General features: G+C 48.6%; 1 protein-coding gene across 1 annotated transcript; it reads left to right on the top strand.

Annotated features, from left to right (window-relative positions):
- Positions 1 to 90: 90 nt before the first annotated feature.
- On the top strand, positions 91 to 26,757 carry CCT4 (chaperonin containing TCP1 subunit 4). The gene is made up of 9 exons (XM_077665050.1): positions 91 to 293; positions 4,036 to 4,088; positions 5,186 to 5,275; positions 13,356 to 13,464; positions 15,708 to 15,972; positions 17,577 to 17,712; positions 21,707 to 22,182; positions 22,813 to 23,047; positions 26,467 to 26,757. Exons 1-9 carry the CDS (start codon positions 179 to 181, stop codon positions 26,596 to 26,598), a joined length of 1,611 nt encoding a protein of 536 aa, XP_077521176.1. The 5' UTR covers positions 91 to 178; the 3' UTR covers positions 26,599 to 26,757.
- Positions 26,758 to 27,045: the final 288 nt, after the last annotated feature.

Raw genomic sequence — 27,045 nt, 5'->3', positions numbered from 1 at the left:
CCACAAAATTTTATTATAAATTATTATTTTAGTTACTACTGATTTTATAATAGCAATGTTTAACACATTTTCTGCAGAATGGTTATTCTGCGGTTCAGGCCGGCGAAGCTTTTGTCGTTGATTTGCGGGCGTGAGGCGGATTTTATTCTAGTAGCTTCCACCAGCAGGGACTGACAAAATGAAAGCGCCGACGCCGGTTTCATCCTCTACGGGCGGCACTGGTGACAGGGCATCCTACAAGGACAAGGATAAGCCGTCGCAGGTCCGCCACAGTAACATGACCGCCGCCAAAGGTATGTGTGGGCCACACGTGCCTTAGGCCTACACCCGTGGGCTGGACGCCGCCACATGCGAATCGAATGGTGCTATCTTCCTTCGAACCGATGGGAAAGTGACTGCGGACGGCCTAGGCGATGGTTGCTGGCAGCGAATGTATCGGTTAACGCTCATAGAGACAGGTTTTGGTTCGTTTCGATCCTCGTATCGAACATCGATGAGACAGATGCCCGGCGTTCGCCATATAAGGCAAAACAACAGAACACCGTTATTTCTTTCTAGTAGCCGCTTGTGAGTGTCGTTCCGCGGCAGTGAATACCTGACGTTACGTTTACTCATTGTTTTAAATATCGCGTCCGTAGCGCCTCTGTCTGAGCAGTCTGATGATCACTCATTTCACATGCAGGTGAAAGTTTAGTACTGGAGTCTCTTGCGGCGATGTTCATTGTGCACATTTCCTTGTGATGAAATGGCAAAGTTAGCGGTTAGGGAGCGGCAACTACTAACGCAAACTATCGACCCCCCCCCCCCCCCCCCGCCAAAAAAAAATTAAAAAGCCCATTGCTCGCCGGCCTTCAGCCCAGGACGGGGTGTGCAAAAAAAGAGTCGACCATTGGAATAGAAATATGAATTATGAAATATGAACAATAAACAGGTAGGGGTAAAAGCTGAATAAAAAAGTTGTTCTTGACGAATTCTTAGTGTGATGCCAAGGTCACGAATCCAAGTGTCCATTTCTTTACAGTTCTAATGATCTCAGACTACACAGCAGGTCGCTCTTCGTCGAGGGTCTCAGATGGCTTGAAAGCTTGTTTTCTTAGAAAAACGAAGTTACCTCATCCGAGGAGGCCATTTGCTGTGCACAGGTGATGACTCCTTGCCGTATGCCTTAGGACACTTCTGAGTATCTGCGGTGACTTGTGTTGCAAGTGATCTGATGTGCATAGCAGTGCAACTTCCTCCCTTCCTACACTTCAGTGTGCAGCAGTAACTACATTGTAACAGGCTTGGCTGGTGCAGCTAATTAGTTGCACAGGCATCACAGCGGTTTCTGTATTTCTGAATGATGAGCACTGTGTGCCAACCACAAGCTTAGCGATTCTCCTTCATACTGGCTTGCTTTTCAGAGAAGACGCAGTTTTAGATCCTTCACATGTTAGGTTTCTGCAGAATGGAAATTCTTTGATTGAATGGTAACATTTTCAACGCTTGTACCCTTTAGCACAGCACTCATTTTTAGCCATCGGTTTGGTGCATGCCTGCTCTAGCTGCTTATGCATTACAAAACCCAACAAACAATCTAGATTTGGTTGACATTCATGGCACATTGAGTTCGTATAGTAGCAACAGTTAATGATACTGCATGTTTTGATTTTCTTTAGTTTTTTTTTACTTATTGGTTATACATTGTGTTTGCGATGTCTACTGATATGCCATTAAACACCAGCTACTGCTAGCTACTACTACTGTAAGAGCAGCGTATTAGTAGCCGGCTGGAAAATGGCATTGCAGAAATTTCAGGAATATTTTTTTTTGCTCTTCATTGTTTTATTGAAGTGCATGGAAAAAGGTAAAGGATAGGTGCCAAAGTAAAACTGATAGGGGAACATGCTGTAAGAAACCACTGGAGGATGCATAAATTTGAGATAACTTGGCAGAAAGTGCAGTGAATTGCTTTTAAAGGATACTGCTTGCCATACAGTCTTAAACCAGTGCAAAAGTACAGCATAGCAGTTAATACAAATCAGTTGCAGTGCAGTTTTGGTGAGCAAATCCAATGGAAAAGTAACATTTAGTCGACGCGAGCTAAGAGCAGACTCCCAGGTTAGCTAGTGTGGTTTGAATGAGACATTTCAAGGTGGATTGTACAGTTGGTGTGAAGTCAGTTCTTTGCCTGATTTTGAATAGATTTTACTGCCCTTCTGCACATGCATGTCATTTTTACCTAGATCTCATATCCAAATAGTCAACTCCTAATAATTGGAATCAAAGGTAGGGGATATGCACCTCTTGCAGACAGGAGCAGGGCACCAGTACAAACAAATCAGCAATTTGAATCGAAGAGATTTTACTGTATGCGACATTTGGGTAGTCGCACAGAGCAGTTAACCAGACACAGTGGCTGAGCAGCGGTGGCTCGTTCTACTGCTGAGCATATCTGATGGTGGTTGCTTGTGCCAGCACTTGAAGAAAAGTACAAGCTAGCCAATAAAAACAACACTGCATTCAATTATAAAGGTGGATTTTTTTTTAGTCCCATGCAGACATCTCTCAGCACTGCTTAGAACCCGACAAAGGGAAAGCGCAGCAGTGGATATAGATTTATGGGGACGAAACTCAGTTTAATGCTTGGCATGGTGTAGAAGTTTGCAATGTGTACTGTGGCACCAGGAGTAGAGAGGGCATACATTTGACTAGCGTAAGCAGTAACATATACTCCATCTCAGTAGTTCCTTGCAGCATTACTGAAGCCACGATAAGTGCACAGGTGATATTCCGATGCTGCAGAATGTAGTGCCAGTATAAAATAGGGATAAGGGTATACGGGAAAGTGCACATGCACCAAACGCAGTTTCACATCATGCATTGCCATACACTCATTACGTACGCTATTTTCTAAGTTCAGGAGCATGACCGTTGTGTACATTCAAACGTCGTTTTCGTAATGGCTGCCCCCTTTGAAACGGGACCCCTTGCCTCGAACTAAATTCGATGTTGCTGCCATTTCGAGCACGTTCACTGGCCGTAAATGGGCCACTGGGCTCTAGCTTCATCTCATCTCGCCTGTAACAAAAGAAATGAGCGATAAATTCTTTTTATTGTTCATTTAGAGTGACGATTCTGCCGCTTTTAGTCCTAAGAGGAGCATCGGTTTGTTGACAAGAATGGTTCCAGTTCTGTCAACCAGATGGCGCCACTGTGCTGAGCTTATTGTTGCCTCTCAGTTTGCATATGCTAACTAAAATACGAATGTGACAAATAGAGCAACATCCCAAAAAATGCTTGCATTTAGCAAGTGTGCATGCGCTTATGGTACATGGACAGCGTTGATTTAGGCAGTTTTCTAACCATATCTGTGTACGCCACGAGATGACAAGTCACAGAGGATCACATTTAACGCGTTCTCCTGATTGGCTGAAGAGGTTTGTACCTTCCACAGTGCTGCAAGGAACGTATGAGACGGAGTATAGGTTGTAGTGTGTGTACTAGTCACTCCCTGGTTATGTACTGTGGTTTGCTTCTGCCTGTATTTATAGTGGCGAACACAGAGAGAAAAACTTCCTTTTTTTTTACCCGTCCTTATTACAAACAAGTGACAGTGGTAGTTGTTTCAAGTGCTCTGTACCTCACTGTATGTGAGTGGCCGTGGCGCCAAGTCCACAAAAAGGGTTTGAAGGATGGCCTACTACACATACAGCAAGATGCAGCCAGCATTTAATGGTTGAGCAGATGCAGAAGAGCTTGGTGGTCCCTGCCTTAGACATGACCTCAGTGGCTAAAATTTGTAATGGCCATTCGAACTTGCTGTGCGCAATCCTTTGAGGTCCCGCCCAGGAAAGGGTATTCTGTTACATGTTCTGGGTTAGTCATTGTGTCCTGTGAGCTTGGTTGTTCACTTCCGGCACACATTTCAGTTTTACCAACATTGAAGGTTCTTGTGATGTCAGTCAGTGACATGTTTTTGTGTGGCACTGAGTAAAGCTGGCATGTTTCATGGTCTTTCTGGGCTTGTTAATCTTTGGAACGTCTGTTTTTCAGCTGTGTCCGATGCTATCCGCACAAGCCTGGGACCTCGGGGCATGGACAAAATGGTCAGTGTTCTCACCTCTGAATGCCCGCTGCTTCAGATACTTTTGTATTCAGGGCAGAGTACAAGCATTTAATTTGCGAAAGAAGGTTTAGTTAGCCAAGGTGTGTTGGGTGGAATTGTGTGCCCACACAGGAGAGAGATCACCATAGAAGGCCCGTCCAACAAATCTTCCATTGCAGTTTTTAGGCAGCCGATGCTAGCATTTATCATCATCATACGAGCAGAGGTTGGGCTACTTTGAGGAGATAGTCATGAGCATTGAGGGAAGTGAAATGTCTTGAGCACATTTAGCAGTAGCGTGGAAAACTGCATATTTAGTTAATATAAGACAAGTATGTGACCTTCAGCAGAAACGTGCAACGAGAGCAGTGAAACTGCAGAATGTGAGTGGATCAAAAAGTACTTTTAATTACATAAACAGTCATTGGTGTAGAGCGCAGATGTCTGGCATCAGCTTTCCTTCCTGCAAACGTGTGCCATCTGTGGCGAGGTTCCCGTTGTTGAGTTTCTCTAACCGTGCTAAGCCATCTCCGGCACTGTCTCTGGCACGAATGATGACCTGCTGTGAATCATCGCCTTAGGACACTTCTGAGCTTCCACGGTGATCTACCCTGCAGCTGTTCTGACTTGTGTGCCTAGCGAGACATCCATTGTGGCTTGGACGGGAGCGCTTGTTCAGTGCTGGTCTTGGACCTTCATGCTGTTTCGAGTATGTGCAGGCTTTTCGGGAAAAGAAAGGAATTCCTTGAGTTTTGTCGTCAGTTATAAAAGTTCCACATATTGTTGAGGAAGAATAATAAAAGAAAAGTTATAGTTTATAGGTACCGCACACCCTCTGTCCTTGAGCTTGAGCATTAAAGCCATTTATTGCCCATTTTGATGAACATGCGAGGGATTAGTGAATGTTATGCGAATTTCCCCAATAGCTCGGGCACACTGAACATTCTCGACGAGCTGTATGGCACTGCTTGTACCTGAAGTGCTCCCTGATGGCCGTGGTGAGGCCATGCCTTTGAATGTCATCTTCCTCCTATGTGTCTGTTGAAAGCATGCATTTTGTGTTTAATCAGACACGCCTTCTTTGATGCCTGTTTTCAGATCCAGGCAGCAAATGGTGATGTTACAATCACAAATGACGGTGCCACCATCCTGAAGCAGATGCAGGTCCTGCATCCCGCTGCAAAGATGGTATGTGCAGCTCTCCTTTGCTGGTGAGATTCTTTTGCCTCTGATGAAGCTTTTTTTTTTTTTTCCCCGAGCAGCATCTGCTTTTAAATTTGACATGTTTTGCAAAGTGCCTGTCGGCTATTCTTGAGTACTGTATGTACCCGAATGTAACAAGACCGCGATTGCAGTGCATGGCGTGACTTTACATGCTGCCCACTAGGAAAAGATAAGGCCACGAAGGTAATCCGAGAAAAACGGATGCAATAAAAATAACCCTGTGATGTACATCGTAGCCAACACTTGCCCTCTTTTCAAAAACATATTCACTCTTCATCGTTTTCGGAGGCCACATTCTGAGAAATGGAGTCCTTGTTGTCAACCTCCCAGGCGATGTCAGCCTCTGTGCCGTCAAGGTCATTCCATATGGAGCACTTCTTGGATGAATGAATACCTACTCAGCGATCTGCGACATGCACGGTCGCTTGACTCTTTTCGAGGGCATTGGGGTATGATCCTCCCGGATCCAGCATGTGTGCAGTTCATGCACCCTGTCCTTACGGGAAACACTGGTTTTAAAACGAAAATGTTTATTATTAGAAATATTAAACTGAAATTAGGTATGCATATGTATTTCTTCCTCCTGTTTTCAAAAATGTAACTTGTTTCAGCTTAACTCAATTAGTTCTCCACTTATGGAAAAATAACTGAAGACTACGTAATTTCTTACGGATCATTAAGACACTTTCCCTCAACAATTTTCGGTTCCGATAAAAATGTAGCTGTAGTCAAAGACCTGCCATATGGAGCTATGCTATTTATATTGTTATTAAGGTACATCATCATATAAAAATGTTGAATTATGTCGGTGCATCACAATTCTGGAATATAATTAGCTGGTATTATTGTTCACAAAATTTGATATCTTCAACTTAGCCACATAAAACTTAGCATAGCTCCACAGTTCAACTCTTTCTGAATTCAACAGTGTAAAATTTATTAAAATGGCACCACAAAAACATAATGAAAAGTTCCGTAAGGTTAGTGACGTTTTCAAAAAACATGAAGCTGAGAAAATCTCATTTAAAGTTGACGCTGCCTACAGAAAATTTTGCGAGGAATCTTCAACAACAGATTTTATTTAGATGTACCCTATCTGTTTCCCTACAAAGCAAAACAAAAAGTCTTATTTCATATTCCATTCAAGGAAACATTAATAAAAAAATGTCGAAGGTGTAAGCGTGATGAAGTTGTAAAAAAATGATTTCTCATGAAGTTATCGGTACATTTTTTTAGAGACAGTGGACTGCAGGGCTAGGGTGTTGAGCTCTAAAGACAATATTTTGAATCCTGAAAACTGTTTTTTGAGAGACCTAGCGGTCCGGAGCAAAGGAGATCCAAGCCCCCACCATGGCAAGCGGTTGGGTGGTCCTGAAAAGGACCGCCTGGATGTTAGGCAGCACGCTGCCCGGTGCTGCTGGAGAACGTCTTCATAGCAGTCCAAGACTGCAATCTTCAGTTGCTCCCATTTTGTGCCCCTTGTCAGTCTCTCTTTCGTATTAGTGCTCATTACCTGAGCTCCATTTGCCTTGCACAAACGCAGGGAGTCTTTTCTAGGCTTCGGTGAACAGTGCAGCCACCAGCAGCATAGCCCAGACTTGCAGTGATGGATTTATTAGTTGCCCTCCTTCCTTGGTTGTAGATGGCAACAGCCTCAGTAGCAGCCCGCTTCACACTTTCCAAAGAAGCATTCCCATTCTTTGAAGCTTGCGTCCACATGAGAGTGTAGGCTCACTCGTATTCTGAGTCTTTCCTTCACTGCACCGTGCCAACAGGTTCCCATCGCTGAGCATTACAAACACTGGCTGCAGAGCAGCCCCAACACAAGCCGGGAGGGCACTCTTGTGTGGAGGTGGAAGTTCACCATTGGCCACGGCTCTGTTGAACTTGCACCAAGAGTCGGCACCCTCAGGACACTTGGAGTGGTTCGGGACATTATCTGTACAGTGAAAGCTCGTTAATTCGCACCTCGTTAATTCGAACTTTTGGATAATTCGAACTGACCGTTACGGTCCGGCCACGCTCCATAGGTGTCTATGGGTAAACCAACTCGTTATTTTGTCCGCACGTCGGCTCCTCCATGGATAATTCAAACTGCGCGCCGCCGCGTGGTGATATTTCATACTTCACTACAAGCTTTCTTTGTGTAACGATAGGTGGCGCGAACGCTCCAATCCAGCTCACCCACTATCATCGCCATCAGCTCAGTCCCGGATGAGCGGAGCGAGGGGGCGAGGGCAGCGAGGTGTCGCGAGTAGCAACAGGTTCTTTTTCCTTGTGGGTTGCTCTTTGTGCCGGGTCGCCCTTTGTGTCGTGTCACTAGGCCTAGTATTTTCTTCGACGCTCCAGAATCGTCCTGCTGCTGTGCGATCCGTGCCTCGAGTCTTAAGAGCTGTTTCCTTCGATCGTTGCGGAGTTCGCAATGTCTTCTCGCGGCCAAGGCTACAGCGCCAAAACGCTCAAGGAAAAGGTAGAAATCCTTCGTGAAGTGGATGCCGGGAAGGCAAGCAAATTGGAAATTGCGAAGAAGCATGGCATCCCTAAAAGCACGCTCTCAACTTATATCAAGAACAAGAGAGCGATTGAGGATGCCTATGAAAACGAAGTTTTCGCCAGCAGTCGCAAGAGACTTCGGCCTGCGAAGCACCCGGAATTGGAGCACGCGATGGTCAGTTGGATAAGAGAGATGAGAAGCCAGGACATTCCAGTGAGTGGCCCGATGGTCATGACGAAGGCAGCAGACTACGCGCTTCGCCTTCACATCGAAGGTTTCAACGCCTTAGAAGGCTGGCTTCATCGCTTCCGGGACAGGCACAACATCGTGTTTCGCGCTTTGTTGGGTGAAAGCAAAGATGTCAACAGCGAGACATGCACGACGTGGCAAATGGGTGCTTTGCGGGAGTACCTGGAAGCCTATTCGCCGCATGATATATTCAATGCGGATGAAACAGCGCTCTTCTACAAGCTGCTACCAAGTAAGACGATGACTTACAAGGGAGACAGCTGTGCAGGCGGGAAGCGTAGCAAGGAGCGCGTAACCGTCTTGGTCGCAGCAAACATGACCGGGACGGAGAAGCTGCCCCTGCTCGTCGTAGGTAAGGCCCTGAAGCCTCGCTGCTTCAAGAACATCCGGACGCTGCCAGTGGAATACACCGCTAATCGTAAAGCGTGGATGACGCGGGAAATATTCAGACAGTGGCTGATCAAGCTCGACCGCAAGTTTGAACTGAGTGGAAGAAAGGTTCTTTTTATTGTGGACAATTGTTCCGCACACATGGTTGATGTGGAACTGAAGACTATTAAGCTGGCCTTTCTCCCGCCGAACACAACTGCAGCTCTGCAACCCATGGACCAGGGCGTCATTAAGAATGTAAAGTCATTTTACAGGCGCCACATGTTGGAACGCTTGGTTTTGTGCGCGGGCACGGACTACTCTGTGACACTGCTCACAGCTTTGCATATGTTGGTGCGTGCCTGGGATCAGGTCACGGCAGCAACAGTTTCTAACTGTTTCCGGCACTGTGGCTTCAGTGTGGCCGATGAGGGCCCAGGCACGGAAGCAGCTTGTGAGCCAAGTCAGGAGTGGATCATCCCCGCAGGTTTGCGTGATGCGCTGGAAGATGTCAGCTTCGACGACTACATCGACGTAGACAACAGTGCAGTGGTGTGTGGTGCTTTGACCGACGAGGACATCATCACGCAGGTAACGGGCGAAGAACCTGTCGTCGATGACGACGAAGAAGAGGCGCCAGTGCAGCCTTCAGCTTCGCAAGTGATGGAGGCGATCGGTGTCGCGCGCCTGTTTTTCAGTTTTGAGGAGGGCGAGGATGATGCTCTGCGTCAATGTCGCACTTTGGAAAGCAAAGTGATGAACATTGCTTTCAAAGAAAAAAAGCAGAAAGTGATCACTGATTACTTTCGTCAATGAATAAAGTGAGTTGCAAGTGTTTTCTAGCAACCCAGTCTCGTTTCTGGCGTTTTTTTTCATGCCTTTCGTTATTTCGAATTCGGCTTAATTCGAACTCGTTAAGCGTCCCCGTGGAATTCGAATTAACGAGCTTTCACTGTAGAAGTCATGTGCAGGAGTGTAGCTTCCACTGCCTTCTTCATGCCTGGAACGCCGTTACTGTTGCTCCTAAGGTCATAGCCTGTGGGGACCTGCCCTGCAGCCCCCTGTGTTTGCTTTCCCGCGAGGCACCGTGCAGCGGCAGTCTCACCTCGAGGATGAACGCATTCCCTTGTCAGTTACATTAACTGGCAAGAGAGGGCGCCAGCATCGCTGCGCGGGAGACTGCCAAAGCCCGCGTGCGGGAGAGGGGGCATGGGGCGCTTCGGCTGGGATCGTCGGCGCGAGCGGACGTGTCGCTTGCGGCTCCGCTCTTCGCTGGCGGGACGAGGAAGCAACGGGGAGACCCGCTCCCGTATATCGTTCCGTTCGGCCTTCGGAGTATATATCCCTTGCCCTAGCGCGGGCAAACATTCGCTCGGAACCTTGCTGGTGAGTCGGTCGACCTCGATTCATTAGTGTACCTTGTTGTTAGCTGGCGTTATTGTTGCCGTAGCAATAAATGCCTGTTTGTGTCGGCCAGTGTATCGTTCCTTTGTTCCCTCAGAGCAAGGCCCGCCGTGTTTGGAGTGTGCTCGGTAGCGTACGCGATCACGGGGTGGGGTCCGAGCGGTTTTGAACCGTGTCAGCCGCGATTGAGTGGGGAGAACGTATTTATATCTCCCCAGATCAACCCCACAAGCCGTAGTGATCTTTTCCTGCGTCAGCTTGTTTCTTCCGCCAAGAGATTCACCTTGAGCCTTCTTTCTATCAACCAGGTTCTGCAGAGCAGTCGTCATTCGCTTATGAACGTGGTTGATGCAGTCCTTCTTGTCAATCTTTATGAATCCGTTCACTTTTGCTTCTGACAAAGCATGAAAAGCCTGGCTCTCTCCTTCAGAAAGGGCGGTCATGTAGCGCAGACCATACTTGGCCAGAGACCTCTGAAACATGGTCAGCGCGGCCTCCACATCCATGCTGCCGGAGTTACAATCGACGTTTCACTGGCACTCCTGCGTGGCGAGCCAGTCACTGTAGCCTTCATCTTGTGGCTGTGGTCCCAAGGCACATCAGAGACAAAAGTTCGAGTAAACAATGGGGTCGATCACAAGACCAGTGTACAGCTCAACAATGCAGCTCACACTGATGTGTTAGAGCTACGACCTTGGGTCATCCACAAACCATCAAAAGTAACGTCAATGTTCCCAACTGGATTCAAGAAGTCTCTGTAGAGATCCTTGATGACTGCCACACTGGCAGCTTCGCTTGCAGTTGCTGTGCTCTCGCAGGCTTTCACAAAAGTTTTCAGGCATCCTTGAAAGGTCTTGTGGTGTAGACCTCGGTGTGACGGGTTCATACAGGCGCAAAAGTCTGCAAAGGCATTCACGCCTTCGACTATCGTCTGTATTCCCTTCATGGCCCTCATGTTGACCTCAAAGGGAGTTATGTTGGCAGTTCCACTTACTCGTGGGGAAGATAATTGCTTCCTCTCGAAGTTGCAGCTGCTGCAGACGAGCTGGAGCTTTACAGCTAAGCCATACTCCTTGTCTGTTGCCTTGCTCAAAGTCAGACAGGTTCCGCACTTCGCTTGTTCAAAAAAGTTGTTTAAAACTTTCATGTCCGCAACACGAACTTGGTACCAGCATCACCAGTCTGGCACTCCGCGCTGACACCAAGAAGTTCAAACTTGTGCTGGGTCGCTGACTTTTCCAACAGAGCGGACTTCGTGTGCGCCGATCGCTCAACAAGCTGCGCCTGCTCCGTCGCAGAGTAGTATGCGGCATCAACACGAACTGTACCGTGATCCGGGATGCAATTCGTGCTGGAACTGAGTCCCCTCGCAGTGTCGTCAGCGAGCGGCGTGGTTGACGTTCTCGGCAGATCCAGCGAGTCTGGCACCGGCTCTAACGAAGGCCCCGACGGCATGCTTGCGGCCGATGCCTTCGGGTTTTTGTTCCATGCCTGTTTCTTATGGCTTCCAAAAGCTCGTTGCGTGCACGGTTTAAGTAGACTGTCTCCCGTCATCTTGATTGCATGGAAAAACTCCGGCATAAAGCAGAAACACAGTGTGTCGAGAAAAAACAAGCGCAAAAGCAGACGCACACGAAGCGGCAGCGACGCTGGTGAACGCAAAAGAGACAAAAAGAATGACGCGTCGGTCACGTCAACCAATGGCAGGCGCGGAACGGCGCGCTTGAAAAGCGAGCAATCAGCGACCCGGAAACAGTCTTCGGAAAAACCGGCCAGGGCAGTCATTTTGCTTCAGTGACGCCATTTTGAGATATCGCGAATTGTGCACAAAGAAAACAGCTTCAAACCAAGCCCAAGATGGCGGTGATCTGCTGTCTGCAGCGTCCATGGCGGGTGGGGAAGTTCCAACAAATTTCTCCTTTTTGGGGGAATTTTGTGGCTGCCTTGGTATATTGAAAGCATATTTTATCGTATTTCCCGACCGAATTTAGCATTAATAATCTGACAATAAGTGCTCGAAGGGTCAAACGTTCCAAGAATGAGTTTTGCTCAAAATCGATTTTTTGACTAAGACTCACATCTCCCCTTAAACCAGTTTATTTAGGCAGCCATCCAGTGGTTGCAGCACAGATGTCATCCCCCTGAGAATTACAAGGCAGGTTTTTTGGAACCTCTGGCTTCTTCTCCCCACCGTGCGCGAAGAAGCAGTTGCACCCTTCCGCCGTGACCTGTTGACTTGTGGTTTTCGGTTTCCAGCCACGATTCCAGTCTTTGGAAGTGGCACATCTCATTGGTCAGAGGGCTGTATTGCAAATGTGTCGTAGAATTAATGTAACTGTGCTCATTTTTCATGGGCTGTTTGAATGTGTAAGGTTTGGGACTTCCATTTACTCCTTTATTGGCAACGAAGCCACCTTTCTGCACAGGAAAAATGTTGGTAGTGTTCTTGATGAATGACCTATGCGTCTTGCTTAGTTCGATATTCCCCTTTAGCCTTACTTTAGTCTTGAAAAGAAACTCTCATTATGTTCGAGTAAATATGGTGCGTGGCCAAGACAGATAGCTTTGTGTCAGGACTCGTGTCCTTTCTTCCGACATACTATGCGGCCGCCGTTTCTTACGAAGACCATTGTCGTGTTCTTTCGGAATAGAAATGCTGCCGTTTTTTTTTATATTTACTGGAGCAGTGAAATGCAGGAGAACTGTGTGAAGAAAGGAACAAGGTATGCAGGCACTTCTTATTTCCCAACGAGGCCCATATCTGGTCCGGTGGGTAGGCTGAGGTGCAACACAACGGATGGCCAGCTAGCCCTTTTGCGTGCGCCACTCGGCGCCAGCGGCCAGCTGGCCCACAAGCGTTTGCTGTATTTCAAGCATGAAATGCTTTTAGGTCCCATTGTGAAGAAATTTAGGCGAGCGTTGTTGCGGAACAGCGGTGAGTGTGAGGTTGAACATAGAATGTGGACCTTTCCATTTGAATGGTAACCAGCAGTTAAGAAATTTCCCATACCGTAGCCCCATCAAAATTCCAACCAACGGTTGCATGTAATTTTTGGGCCCTGCCCAGCTCTGTTATCATCAGTTTTTCAATCTGGCTGGACTTGGTATTCCCCTTCAACCGCCTTATGGACACTTTTTTTTTTTCATTTTTTTATTTTATTATTTTGAAAATGGCACCATTGCTGTCGTTCAGTGCCCATGCTGCCATCTGTCTGAAAACCAAAAATACGCTTTAGACGAGCCCTACTCGCCTGAATCTGGACATTTGAGTGCCAGAAAACACATTTTGGGCTGGACTTGTCATGAGCCAGAAAATGAGTCTGTCTGCTTATGACGAGCCTGGCTACTCAGGGTCCACTAGGGGTTCCTTTTCACTGGGGATTTTGGCATCACGATTGTTTCCTGAACAGTCACAGGATGTACACGTGTTATGCACCCCCCACCCCCCTCGCGCGCACACACACACACACACACCTCGTGCAAGGGGCAGGTTGAGTTAGTAACTGTGTTCCTTTTTTTTATGTGTAGCTGGTGGAGCTGTCCAAGGCACAGGATGTGGAGGCCGGTGATGGCACCACCACGGTGGTGGTGATTGCAGGCAGCCTACTGGACGCCGCTTCTAAGCTGCTTCTCAAGGGTCAGTCACTGTCTGCACCAGATTTCGCCGCTTTTTTTTTTTTCCTCCACTGCTGCATCAAAACCACCGTTTCTCACAATTTTTGCATCCATGTGTTCGCGTAACTTGCAGGAGGGGCTTGAGTAATCTCACTGGTGAGCCAAGTGAGAGAGGAAAGTGTGGCAGGCAGCGGGTGTCATGTTAGGCACGGGCTATCGCAACATGTTGTGGGGAATGTGGATGTACTGGGTGGATTGAGAGTTTGTTCTGTCTAGTTTTGGGAGTCATGAAAAGTTTCAAGGTCATGCCAGCGAGGCCTGCAGTCTTGGTGGCTAGGGGACTGCTGTTGAGTGTCGTTAAGTGAGGCAGTTTCATGTGCTCCTCTTTTCATTCACAAAAATCTGCTACACTTTGCACAGGGTCAGCATTGGGACACACAGATGTAGAGATTGCCCCGTGCATCATTTTTTTTTCTTGAGCGGTATGTCAGAATTGGCAAGCACGCCTAAAAGGCTTGGAGCGAAATCAACAGTAATAGGCTGCTGTGGCCATACTCAAACCTCCATGAACAAAGCACTTCAGTTAATGTAACTGCAGTGGAGCCAATTAAATGTCCATTCATACGACGACCCATATTTTGCGACAAATTAGCACTGGCCCTGCAAACTCTGACAGAGATAATGCATTAAAAGTCTTGATTATGCTACACACAAATTACATACAACCCGCATTATACCACGAGCAGCGGGAGCCATCCGCCAGCTGGTGGAACCATTTATTAGCAAACATCTGATCACCTGAGGATAGTGAAATCTAATTCGACCCCCATTAATTCAGATAATCCGAATGAGGAGCGTGGTCCCCGCTGAAGCCAACGTAAGTCTATGGCGTCGGACGCATGTTAAATCTGACATAGGTGAGGTCTTATCGGTTAATTCAGATGGGAGTTCCATGTCAAGGTACGACACACGTGGCTAGCGGTGATCCATAAAGACCACCCCGAACCGGAATCGCTTGAAACACTGGATACGGCGCACCTGAGGCGTGCGTTCTAAGGCATGTGCGGAAACGATCACAAGGCCCCCATTGCTGACATTCAGCTCAGCCTCATAGGTTTTTTTTTATTATTATTTCACACCATCTCGCGGCTGCCAGCAGGTGCGTGTATTGACCAGTCACGTTGGTCCAGAGGATGCCTTGCACGTCTCTGGTGTTTTATCTTTATTTTGGAATGGCATCTTGCCATTCTAATGCCTACGCATATTTCCCTCACTTGTTCCACTTCATTGTTCCGTTCTTCCAGTACGCCAGAACGGGTTGTTCACAGTACGTGTAGTGAAGCATCCTCAAAACTCATGTGAAGGGGGCATTGTGAAGAGGCACCACTGCTACTGCGTCTCACTACGAAAAGGGCCGCAGAGGCCTTTACGTCTAAAGCAGCATGAGTTAACCAAATCACACAGTTATGTAATAACGTGCATTCGATTAGTATTGAGATATCTCGAAGGCCAAGTTGCTTGTTTTGGCTGTTGGGCTGAGGTGAGGGAGGCTGGCTGGAAGGTGCATTGGCGCTTGGCACACCTGCATGTGGATTTGGTAGCGGCCGCACTGCTCTGAAGCACGATATACAAGGGAGGGCTTCTGCACGGATGACTAGCAAGGCACCTTTGAAGCAGTTGGGGCCAGTGGGAAAGCAAGAAAAAAATTGAAAAGGGGATTTCAGTGCAGTGATCTCTCTTGTGGAGGTAGAAAATGAGACAGTTAAGCGATGCCTTCTCTGTGTAGGATCATATGGGCTTAAAATATCTTGGTTCTGCTAGTGGCGGTGCCAGTCATGTGGTCATTAGTATGTTGCTTTTGATCATTTGTAATGCACTCAGGGCTGCTTTTTTCACAATTGCCTTCTCGCTGCAAAGTGATTTCATTTGTTTATCTTGTGACAGGTATTTGAACACACCTTGCACGTTCACACACTCTTTTTGGGGAACTTTTGGCACTTCCTTTTCATGGTCGGCACCCTCCTCATGCATTTACAACGGTGCACTTGGATAATATCTGAAAGACAGTGACCGTGCTTGCCGCATGTGTGATGAAGCTTGACAACTAGCCTTAGGACACATCTGACCTTCACTGATCTGCATTGCAAGTGTTCTGATGTGTGGCAAGCCTAGCGTCCAGAAAGCTCTTCAGCGTGTCTGCCTTTGAGGACACCTGGGATATGTTCGCTGCTTGGCGCATTGTGTGAGGCTGCTTCATTCTTCCAGGCATTCACCCGACTACTATATCGGAGTCGTTCCAGTCGGCGGCGTGCATGGCGGTGGAGGTGCTGACGGACATGTCCCATCCGCTGGACCTGGCCGACCGGGAGTCACTGCTCAAGAGCGCCACCACTGCTCTCAACTCAAAAGTGGTGTCCCAGCACTCGTCCCAGCTGGCGCCCATTGCGGTGGATGCGGTGCTGCGGGTGGTGGACCCGGCCAAGGACACCAACGTGGATCTGCGCGACATCAAGGTCATCCGCATGCACGGGTGAGTCAGGGGACCTTCACTTGTGCATGAATGCAGGGGTCCTTTAGGCTCTCCATGTTTGCAGGGAAAGTACAAGTATGGGACCTATTTTTGCAACCCAATGGCCCAGAAAGGGAGTTTAGGGAACATGAAGGCATCTCTTGAGGCACCTCGAAAAGCAATGTAATAGTGTAAAACTTTCTGCAACAGCAACCCATGGCCTCCTGCGGGGTGTTGAATTGCTCCACTAACCAGTCATCACTGCAGAAAACAAAATCAGTGTTGTGAAGTTAAGTAGAATGAAACATTAGAATTCAAATTATAAGCACAAGAATTTTGATATATGTGACGATAAAACTGTAAATTGCTTTTGTATCTTGATTAGCTTTTTGTTTTGCTAACAATAAAATCTTAGCAGTTTTCGCTGTTGAAAGAGCAGCGTGAGGTGGTCGGGGAGGTGGGCAGAGCTTCACTGCTGATTTAAATCCAACTAGCTAAGCCTTTTAGGCACAGGTGTAGTTATGCGTACCTCTGCGGTTTGTAGCAGTAGAGAAGCCCCAATTTCAACTTGCTGCATATTTCAACGTTGCAACTTGAAAGGTTGTATGTGGAGGGGCACCATTGCTGTCTGTGCTTGTGTGCTCTTTGCTACCTGTTGCCACACGTATGATGAATTCTTGCAAACTACGCCTTAGGACACGTCTGAGTCTCCACGCTGATCTCTTCTGCAAGCGTTCTGATGTGTGGATGGATTGACAGGGAGATTTCATGTATGAGCCCCCTCAGTTGTCTCAGTTGCCAAAACTGGTTTTCTTCCAGAATTACAATGTAGTTGGAGTAACACGGACAGGTGAGCGAGTTGGTACATCATTTTAAAACTTTCGAAAGCGCTGCTACTGGGGACACCAAGAGAAAGAAAACGAAGGACAAGCGCTACTATCAACTGAAGTTTATTCGAAAAACACATAAAGTTAAATAGCTCACACAAGGCAGCCAGCAGCGCATGCGCCTACCCTCAGAATGACAAAACGAATGACTGTGTTGAATTAAGATACCGAATTTCACAATCGTGGATGACAAAAACTCCGACATGTGCGTCAGCACACCATCTGTTGTCATCCACGATTGTGAAATTCGGCATCTTAATTCAACACAGTGATTTGTGTTGTCATTCTGAGGGTAGGCGCATGCGCTGCTGGCTGCCTTGTGTGAGCTATTTAACTTTATGTGTTTTTTCCAATAAACTTCAGTTGATAGTAGCGCTTGTCCTTCGTTTTCTTTCTCTTCGTGTCCCCAGTAGCAGCGCTTTCGAAAGTTTTAATACAATGTAGTTGATGGCACTAGCACATTTCGTAGCTGGAATAACTATGCGTACAGTTTAAACTTATCAGGGCAGTCAGTGGGATATCGATGACCCACCTGTGACGTTGAATTCTAACGTCACTTCTTGGTTGCACCCCTGAAAGGGCGAAAACACCCAGTAGCATGTTTTTCTCTATCTGCGCAGTTCCGTAGCTTGGCCACGAGGCTGTGTTCATGTGGGACGCCTGTCCCTCTGCCACTCACCCACCAGGGGAATGGGTGGCAGTTGTGTATACATGTGTGTCTGTGTGCTGGTTTTCCAGTGGCACGGTGGAGGACACAGAGCTGGTGGACGGTCTGGTGTTCACCCAAAAGCTGGCTGGTAGCGGGGGTCCCCATCGGGTGGAGAAGGCCAAGATTGGGCTCATCCAGTTCTGCATCTCCCCACCAAAGACTGATGTGGGTGTTAACCTCTTGTTGCCTCAATTGTGCTTGGTGAAATACAGTATTGGGCACCGTTGAAGCGCAGTGCAGTGGTGAATGCGGCCCATGCCGCATTACGAGACCCCTGAGTGCTGGTCTTAATTGCAATTGCATCGTTGCACAGCTATTGCTTTTTAGTGACGACTTCACAAACACCCGCTAGCCAGTGCGCAGGGCTCTCCATTAGGGTAGCCAAGTTCACTGCAGCTTCCTCCCACCTTCCCAGCACCCTCCCACCCAGGCCCCTTAAGTCAAAATGCAGCGCAGAGATGACATATGATTATAAAATGTCTATTTCAATGTGATGGCATTGCAACATGTACGAAATACTATTGTGCAGTACAGTCGAACCTCGTTATAACGAACACTGATATAGCGAATTATCGGTTATAGCGAACTAATTACGAATTTTGGTTGGTCATGCTTCATTTCAGTGACATTTATTCTTTTATAACGAAACCGAAAACGCGAGATCCGCCGCGATATCGGCTGTAACGAAGAAATATTTGGTTTACACGAGGCTCAGAACTTGAAAGTAGCATAAAAAAAACAAAAACCAAAATGAAAATCGAAGGCCGATACACAGCTGAATTTTTTTTTTATCGTTTGAAAAAGTTTTGCCGTCTGGCACAAAAATCGCGTTTGGATGGTCGCGCCACCTGTGAACAGAGCGCGAAAACTCTGAAAGCTCATGACATGACAGAGGGCCGAAAGGCGGCGCCACTTGTCCAGCGGTAAAGAAAGGCAAGCGCAGCAACATTGGCAACTTTGAGGCCGGCGTTCTGACATCAGCACAGCGGCCAGTCTTGTTGTTGCAGCGCTCGAAATGGCATCGAAGAGGAAAGCGATCTCGCTCCAGACAAAGCTGCAGATACTGAGAGCTGTGGACAGTGGCCGCAAGAAAAAGGATATTGCTTCGGAATTCGGCGTTCCTCCAAGTACGTTATCCACCATTTTGGCCACTAGAAAGAAGATTGAGGGCAACACCGAGGACGCCATAAAAGCCGACCGTAAACGAGTTAGGCCTTGCCATCACCCGGACGTGGAAGCGTCTTTGCTTTCTTGGTTTAAAGATGTGAGGGCGCGAAATTTGCCGGTGTCGGGAGCACTTCTTCAACGGAAGGCCCACAGCCTGGCCTGCGTACTGGGGCATGACGATTTCTGTGCAAGCAGCGGTTGGCTGCAACGTTTCAAAGATAGGCACGAGATCGCGTGCCACACTTTGTCTGGCGAAGGGTCCGCTGTCGACATGGAGACATGTCAAACGTGGCTGGAGAATTTTCGTCCTCTGCTCCAGGAGTACGACGAGTGCGACGTATACAACGTCGACGAAACCAGCGTGTTTTTCAAGTTGTTGCCAGAGCGGTCACTGGCGATGAAGAACGAGACCTGCCATGGGCGCAAGAAAAACAAAGACCGGGTGACTGTCGTCGTTGCCGTGAACATGGACGGCTCCGACAAAAGACGGCTCACCGTCATCGGCAAGTCGGCACATCCGAGGTGCCTGAAAGGCGTCCGGAATTTGCAGGTTCAATACACGTCGAACAAAAAAGCGTGGATGACGACCAAGCTTTTCGAGGACTGGCTGAGAGCGTTCGACCAGGACATGGAGAGGCAGCACAGGAAGGTCCTGTTGCTTTTGGACAACTGTTCGGCGCATAAAGTTTCGATCGTGCTGAAGGCAGTTCGCTTGCAGTTTTTGCCACCGAACGCAACTTCTGCTTTGCAGCCTTTAGACAAAGGCATTATTCGTTCGCTTAAGTGCAATTATAGGAAGCGTTTGGTGACGCAACTGGTGTTTGACATCGATCGACAACAATAAACATCAAGACGACACTCGAAATGTTGTACGGGTCGTGGAATGAGGTGAGGCAGTCGACAATAAGGAACTGTTTCGCGGATGCCGGTTTTGTTCTGCCTGCCGACGAAGAAGAAGTGCAGCCCGAAGACCAGGCAGAGCTGGACAGAACTTGGGATCGGCTGGCAGTCCCAGGCGTCGAATTCGACGATTTCGTTTCGGCCGATGAGAACTTGGCCGTGGCGCCCGAGCTGACGGATCAAGAAATTGTGGATCGCGTTTTGTTGCCTGAGGATGACAGCAGCAGCGACAGCGGTGAGAGTGAACGGGATGAACCAACGATGAGCAGTGCGGATGCCGCGGACATGGCCAGGAGGCTGAAAGGATATTTGGAAAAACTCCCGACGACGAAAACTGCTGACGTAGAAAAGGCCCTCTTGAGCATGGACAATGTAGAAAACTTCATTCTGCGCAGCGCTGTGAAAAGCCACCAGACGAAGATAACATCTTTCTTCAAATGAACGAATGCAAACCTGTTTGGCTGATCCCGGGCTGGCGTTGCATATGTCTCCTCGCCCAACGCCGCCTCTCCTCCTCCTCTTCTCGCCCAACGCCCCCTCTCCTCCTCCTCCTCTTCTCTCAAAGCTGCTTTGGCAGCTTTTTTTTTTCAACGGTCCCTCTCGGGGCCACCAATCGCGCTTCGGCAGAGCACGCAGGCGCGATGGTTCCCGCTGTGTCTCACTCGAGTTCCTCTCTCTACACCAAGTCGCCTATGCGCAGACACATGGTGCAGTCGTTTCGCGCCACGCACTTTCACGTGCGCGGCGACGTAAGAACAGTCGTGTCAACCTTCCCATATTCCGGCCTATTTTGATTGAATGCCACAAGGAGACAGGTAAGGATTACCACGTTTGTAGTGGGTTCAAAGCCAAGTATATAATGCATTTTAGTGTCTAGAATATTTGCGCGAGCCAAATTACGAATTTGTCACAGCCGATATTTATGTCTGCTGTTACAACGAATATCGGATATAACGAACTGATTTACGGTCCCGATGCTACTTCGTTATAACGAGGTTCGACTGTATTTAAATACATGGAGGAAACTTGGCATCTCCCTTAGATGATTGGGGGGAAGGCCTTGGCCCCCCCCTCGCCCTCTTTCTCGTTTGCACATGCCTGTGCCTGCTAGGCGTACGCACTGTGTGCTTAGTGCCGCTCTGCGTCAGGCGTTGGAAAGGGGAACCAGTCACAATGTGCCCCTTGCTAGCTTCCTCTCGTGCCCGCAGCATCACAGTCGATTTGCAAATTTCACGTGGAAAAGAGCGGCGGCGGCACTTGCAGTCTTAACTCGCTCTACGGAGATAGAGAACTGCGCACCCTCCGATTAAAGCGCGATCCGATTCAGCTGGCAGCCACTGTGCATGTGCAGATCGCCCTAAGGATGTCGCAAGGCGCCGGCCCGTCACAGGGCGCCCGTTGGGACCAGTCAGCGACCAGTCAGCGACCAGTCAGCACAGACTTTTCAGCCGTCATACAATGTTGGATGCTAGGCAAATTCGCTGCCTGTTACGTGTGGTAAAGCTTCAAACACTTTATATCGACTTTAAAACCACATTTCTCATCATGCGGCATGGTTTCCTTATCACAGTATGCCAAAACTGTTTTTCTTCCAGTCAGATTTCAAAAATGGCGTCCAGGGCAGACTGGTGGATCTTTTTGAACACAAACAGCGCACATGCAGTTACAATATGCGTACAAGCACGAACCACCAACTAGCCCACATTCCTCAGTTATCTAAACAACCCTGACACAGGAAAAGTTTCGACCCTCTAGAACCTACGCTAGCGGGTTCAAGCTTTTGTGCAATAAACTTTAAAGACAGGAAGTGGGTCAGGGAGCAAACGCGAGTTAGTGACGGCATTTAGTGCGAAGGCAAGATCACTGATGGTCGTGTGGGTAAAGAGCTGGTTCCAAGAGAGGGCACCCACCAGGATCAGGTGGGCTAATGAGATTACTAAGTTTGCAGTGATAAAACGGCCACAGCTAGCACAGGATGGGGCTGATTGGTGGGATATACAAGAGGCTTTTGGTCCCCAGTGGACAGCTCCTTGCTCGAATGTTTGCACTGTAGCCGTGTCAAACTGTGCTATCGTTCCTTGCCTGCACACAGATGGATCACCAGGTGATAGTGAGTGACTATGCGGCCATGGACCGGGTGCTGCGTGAGGAGCGGGCCTACATCCTGAACATCATCAAGCAGATCAAGAAGACCGGCTGCAACGTGCTGCTAGTGCAGAAGTCGATCCTGCGGGATGCCCTGAGCGACCTGGCCCTGCACTTTTTGGCCAAGATGAAAATCCTGGTGGTCAAGGACATCGAGCGGGAGGACATTGAGTTCGTGTGCCGCAGCCTGGGCTGTCGACCCATTGCCTCGCTGGACCACTTCACGGCGGACGCCCTCGGGTCGGCTGAACTGGTGGAGGAGGTGACCACGGGCAGCACAAAGTTTGTGCGGGTGACGGGCGTGGCCAACCCTGGCCGCACAGTCTCTATCCTGGTGCGCGGCTCCAACAAGCTGGTGCTGGAGGAAGCCGAGCGGTCATTGCACGACGCTCTCTGCGTTGTGCGCTGCCTCATCAAGCGCAGGCAAGTGTGACAACTTTTTTCTTAGTCACTGAGGGCTGCACAAGTCGAAGACAGTTTGAAGGACATCTGCCACGCTTTGTGGTAGAGTAACTAGAGACTAAAACCTCGTTGTTTCATTCCCAGTTCATATGGTTCCCGGTTGACGGTGTTGTTAGCGGGGCAATGTAAGCAGTTGTGGGTGGAGTCGTGGTGTACACAAATGACTTTATTCCATCGAATGACAGCTGTTGCTGTAAAACTAATGTAAGGTATGAAATTCAGCAATGAAACTGCTTTTTCTAACAAACCAGCACTTATTCTTGTAGGCTTGTTTAATTTAATCCTCAAAACACCACTATATTGAGGCTGTGCTTGTGGACAGCATGGTGTGTGCGAAGCTTGAGTTAAGCGTTTCATCTTGACTCCTTTTGAGGTGAACATTTTCTGCGGCTGGTGTCTGTAAACACCCAGCAAGTTGAGGCTTTATTGACGCCCTTTGAAAGTGGCACGAAATTCAACCTCGCAGCAAAGGTGTTAATTACACAGTTATGCAGTCACCAGCATTACTCACAGAATTACAACACTGGTCGCATCCTTAGTGGCTTTGGGCAGTGACCACAGCTGACTTGTCTCCGCCTGCCGTCTCTGTAGGGCGCTGATCGCAGGTGGCGGTGCACCCGAGATGGAGATTTCGCTGCGGCTTGGAGAGCGGGCACGTACCCTGCGGGGTCTTGAGGCCCACTGCGTGCGGTCCTTCGCAGAGGCCTTTGAGGTGGTGCCGTACACGCTGGCCGAGAATGCGGGCCTGCACCCCATCGCCACTGTCACTGAGCTTCGCAACCGGCACGCTCAGGGCGAACGCGATGCCGGCATCAATGTGCGCAAGGTAAATGAGGGCTGTTTAGCACTTGCTGTGTTGTGGTGAAGCAGCGGGATTGTGGTGTGGGGTTACGACATTGTTTGTTGCACCTTAAAATACTCCTTGAAGCACGAGAAATACATTTTTATTTTTTGAAATTGTGGTCGTAGTGCATTGGCATTCAGGTAGTTACAGTAAAACCTCGTTAATTCGAACTCGAGGGGGACCGGAAAATTGTTCGAATCAAGCGGAGTTTGAATTAACGAGCGGGCGCTAAAAAAAGCGGCCATCACGGCGTGGCAGCACGGGCCGAAGCTAAAACAGGCATATCTGAGATCGTTATCTCTTACTACGCGCTACTACACATTTGCGGCGGGCGATTGCGCGAATTAAAATCATAGAGCCCGAATGTCGAAGGAAATAAAGTTAATTTGTTTATGCGGTTGGAGCTAACATCAAAATGCATTCGCGTAAGCAGTAAGCTTAATGATTAAATATGACACTATGCTTCAAAAACATGTTTATTAACAGCAGATTGGCAAAGCATATCAAAGAGAAAAATAATCGGTGATGCGCATTTGTTTTCGTTTTCTTTGCCGTGACTCGACAAGCATCGTCTGCAACTTGCCCAACAGCTCCAACGCAGCGTCCGAATTATCATCGGCGGAGAAGTAGCGCGCAGCCAAATCGAGTGCTGATGCTGTTTCACATGCACTCGGGGGTGGCAATGGATCGTCGCCTCCGTCGGACTCGTCGTCGCTGTCAGCTGTGCTCGCCGCGCCCGAGTTGTGCGGCATCTGGTCACCGCAGGCCGCTTCAATAATCTCGGCATCACTTAACGGCCCCGATGTCTCCACGCCGCTGTCAACGTCTACGAAGCTCTGGAAGTCAACACCCTCCGATAGAGCGGCGTAGGCAGGGTGCAGCGCGACGGAGTCATCACACTGAGCATCCAGCTCTGCCGTGCTGCAGGCTTCTGGGCCTTCAATGAAGCCGCACTTTCGGTAACAGTTCGTGACTGTGTCCGCCTTGACAGCATTCCACGATGTTGCCAGCATGTGGCAGGCTCCGAGGAGATTGACGTCGTACGATTTTCCGCTGTCCATACACACAAGAATCCGCTCTAGGAGGTGGTGCCTGTACAGTGTTTTGAGGTTTTTAATAACCCCAAGGTCCATAGGCTGCAGCACAGCCGTAGTGTTTTTCGGCAGAAATGCCAGACTGATCGCCTTCAGTCCGCTGATGTCGCAATGGGCTGAACAGTTGTCGACGAACAACAGAACATTCCTGTTCTGTGCCGCGAACTTCCTGTCGAGATTGCGCAGCCAATCCGTGAAAATTGCTCGCGTCATCCACGACTTTCTGTTGAAAGTATAATCAACAGGGAGAGCTTTTAGCCCTTTAAAGCAGCGAGGCATCGCTGCTTTGCCTATAACTAGCAAGCGGCACCGTTCTGTGCCAGTCGCATTTGCGCACACCAACACCGTCACTCTTTCCTTGCTTCTCTTCCCGCCTGAAGACGTGTCGCCTTTGTAACTGAGTCTTGTTCGGCAGCAACTTAAAATAAAGCGTGGTTTCATCTGCATTGAACACATCGCTGAGCGAGTAATCGGCAAGGTAGTCCTTTCGCTAGACACCGCGGCAACAAAGACTAGGCGCAAGAGGGGCAGGGTGCTGCGTGCAGGATGAAGGAAAGGAAAGAGTCTTCGCTTCCCGAGCTGCACAATAAAAGGGTACCGGAAGTCACGCGTTCTCGCAAGGGCTACTGGGAGAGTTTAGCCGACGGCGCAGCCAATAGAACGCTGGGCGCAGCGGCGTCGTCTGCTGCATGGGCAGGCGCGCTGGGACGGCGCCCAAGTAGAGGGAAGCGGGGGAACGGGGAGGGGAGGCCCGCTTGATTGAAACGTTTATTTCCATCAGAAAAAAGCGCGGCTTCAAAAAAATGTGACGTAACCGCCTCTCCCGAGTACTTCCTTCCTCCATGGTCGCGGGCGTCTCCAATGGTCACGACCGCCTCGGCGCAGCGGAAACCTGCAACGGCTTGCGCCGGAGCCACCGTGGCCGGAGCATAGGCGGCGCCCGCGGTAGGGTGGCTACCCGTGTGACTGCGCGTCAGCCAAAAATGGACAAGCCAATGCTTCGACGCTCCGGCAGCGAAAACCTGCTACGGCATGCACCGGAGGGTTGGTTCGGGCAACGAAATTCACGTCTCACCTCGTGCGTGCTGGCTTATTTTTTTTCTCATCATTCTGCATTTTTTTTTTAAATTTTCAGCGCATTGTATTTGCTACGAGGTGACTTCTATATGCGAGGAGCAATGCCAGCCATCGGCGCCTAGTTCGAATTAACCGACGTGGATACCGGCATATTCGAATTATCGGGAGTTTTGACCCATTGAAATACACAGGGCTTTGCCGGGACCCGGCCGTCAGTTCGAATTAACCGGAAGTTCGAATTAAGCGATTTTGAATTAACGAGGTTTTACTGTAATAGCCTGCTGCTCGTGCAAGTGACTGCAGTACCCAACACACAGACGTGATGATCTCTTGCCATTTTGCCTTAGGACACTTCTGAGTTTCCACGGTGATCTGCTATGCAAGCTTTCTGATGCTTGTGTGCTGGGGCTGTTCCAAGGTTGTACTTGCAGTAGGAGCTATATTTTGTGCTGCAGTCATGTGTGTATAGCAGATATTTATTTGCATCTTCAGTTAATCTAAGATAATGAATAAAACTACCACGCCACAATGGTGCAATTCAGTGTACAGCTAGTTCAAAGAGGTTAGTCCGTCATGAGGTTGTCACTGTCATCAAATTTAGCCTTTGCTGCTGTGAGAACAGAAACGTCATTTTGAATAGTTCTGCATAAGTGAGTCGTCAGTCGTATTGTGAAAAGGGTGCGATACTGTACTCGAATACAACTTAAGTCTGCAGTTGAGCTCCTCCCGCATTCTGGACCGCAGCATAGAATTTCTCCGCAACAAGAAAAGTAGTCTGTTGTTAAGTTTTCATGTTGCCTAAAGAAGCTTACCGGAAGAAAAAAAATATAAGCCCTAGAATTTTCATACCCGGCTTGTTTAATAAAGTCAAACATTAAAAAGCTGATTTCGTTTACTGTTGTGATTGGCTAGCAGGTTACGTCCCAGAAGGACTGCGGGATCTCGGTGAATGGCTAGCAAAGTAATGCAGGATGCCACAGACTGTGGCCTATTGTTACCAACTGCTGTTTTTTTTTTTAAGTTGTATCCTGCTATTGGTGTATTAGAATGGTCAGTGGATTTAGGTAGCCTACTTTTGATATTGAATTTTCATGCATCATGACTTTTAAGTATTATTCTTCATGCAGACTAAGAGACAGAGGTTTGCTTCAGTGTTGATACATCTAAGTAGTGGCCTGGTGTAAGTCAGGACTGAAAGGAGTGTGCAAGTGTGTCTGTTGAACACTGCAGGGCTCAGTGACCAACATCCTGGAGGAAAACGTGGTGCAGCCACTGCTGGTCTCGACGAGTGCCATCACGCTGGCAGCCGAGACAGTGCGCAGCATTCTCAAGATCGACGACATAGTCCAGACTGTGCGCTGAACTCTCTCTCTGCCACTACTTCAAGCAGGCAGCAGCTGGGCTGTGCCTTCAATCTCTCCTCACCTCTTTCACTGCAGCCAAAAAAAAAGGAAGACACGCCCTGACACGGGTAGCCCAGCTCCAGGGGTGGGCCCCAATAAATGTGCTTTCAAAACAATTTATCTGGCTCAGCTCCGTTGCTCTTTTCACCACATGTAAGTCACCAGTTTCTTTGATGCCGCCAGGAAGCACACTTGAGTTGCACTAGGTTTCAGCAGGAAAGGCGTTTCTGTGGTGCGCTGCATCATTTATTCTGCAGGCTGTACTTATGTCAGTCGTGGTGGCAGTGTTTAGACTGAGAGAAAACGCAAAGGCACCCATGGGCTGTGCAATGTCAGTAGTGCACATTAGATTCCCAGGTGGTCAAAATTATTCTGGAGCACACCACTATGACACCTTTCTCTTCGT

The sequence above is a fragment of the Amblyomma americanum genome, chromosome 5 (genome assembly GCF_052857255.1).
Source record: "Amblyomma americanum isolate KBUSLIRL-KWMA chromosome 5, ASM5285725v1, whole genome shotgun sequence".
NCBI lineage: Eukaryota > Metazoa > Arthropoda > Arachnida > Ixodida > Ixodidae > Amblyomma > Amblyomma americanum.
This window is presented reverse-complemented; position numbering and strand designations above follow the sequence as displayed.

Coding starts and splice junctions, on each gene's coding strand:
- CCT4 (XM_077665050.1), top strand. CDS start 179: ATGAAAGCGCCGACGCCGGTTTCATCCTCTACGGGCGGCACTGGTGAC. Junction 17,713..21,706: donor TCTCCCCACCAAAGACTGAT/GTGGGTGTTAAC, acceptor GCCTGCACACAG/ATGGATCACCAGGTGATAGT. Junction 23,048..26,466: donor CCGGCATCAATGTGCGCAAG/GTAAATGAGGGC, acceptor TGAACACTGCAG/GGCTCAGTGACCAACATCCT.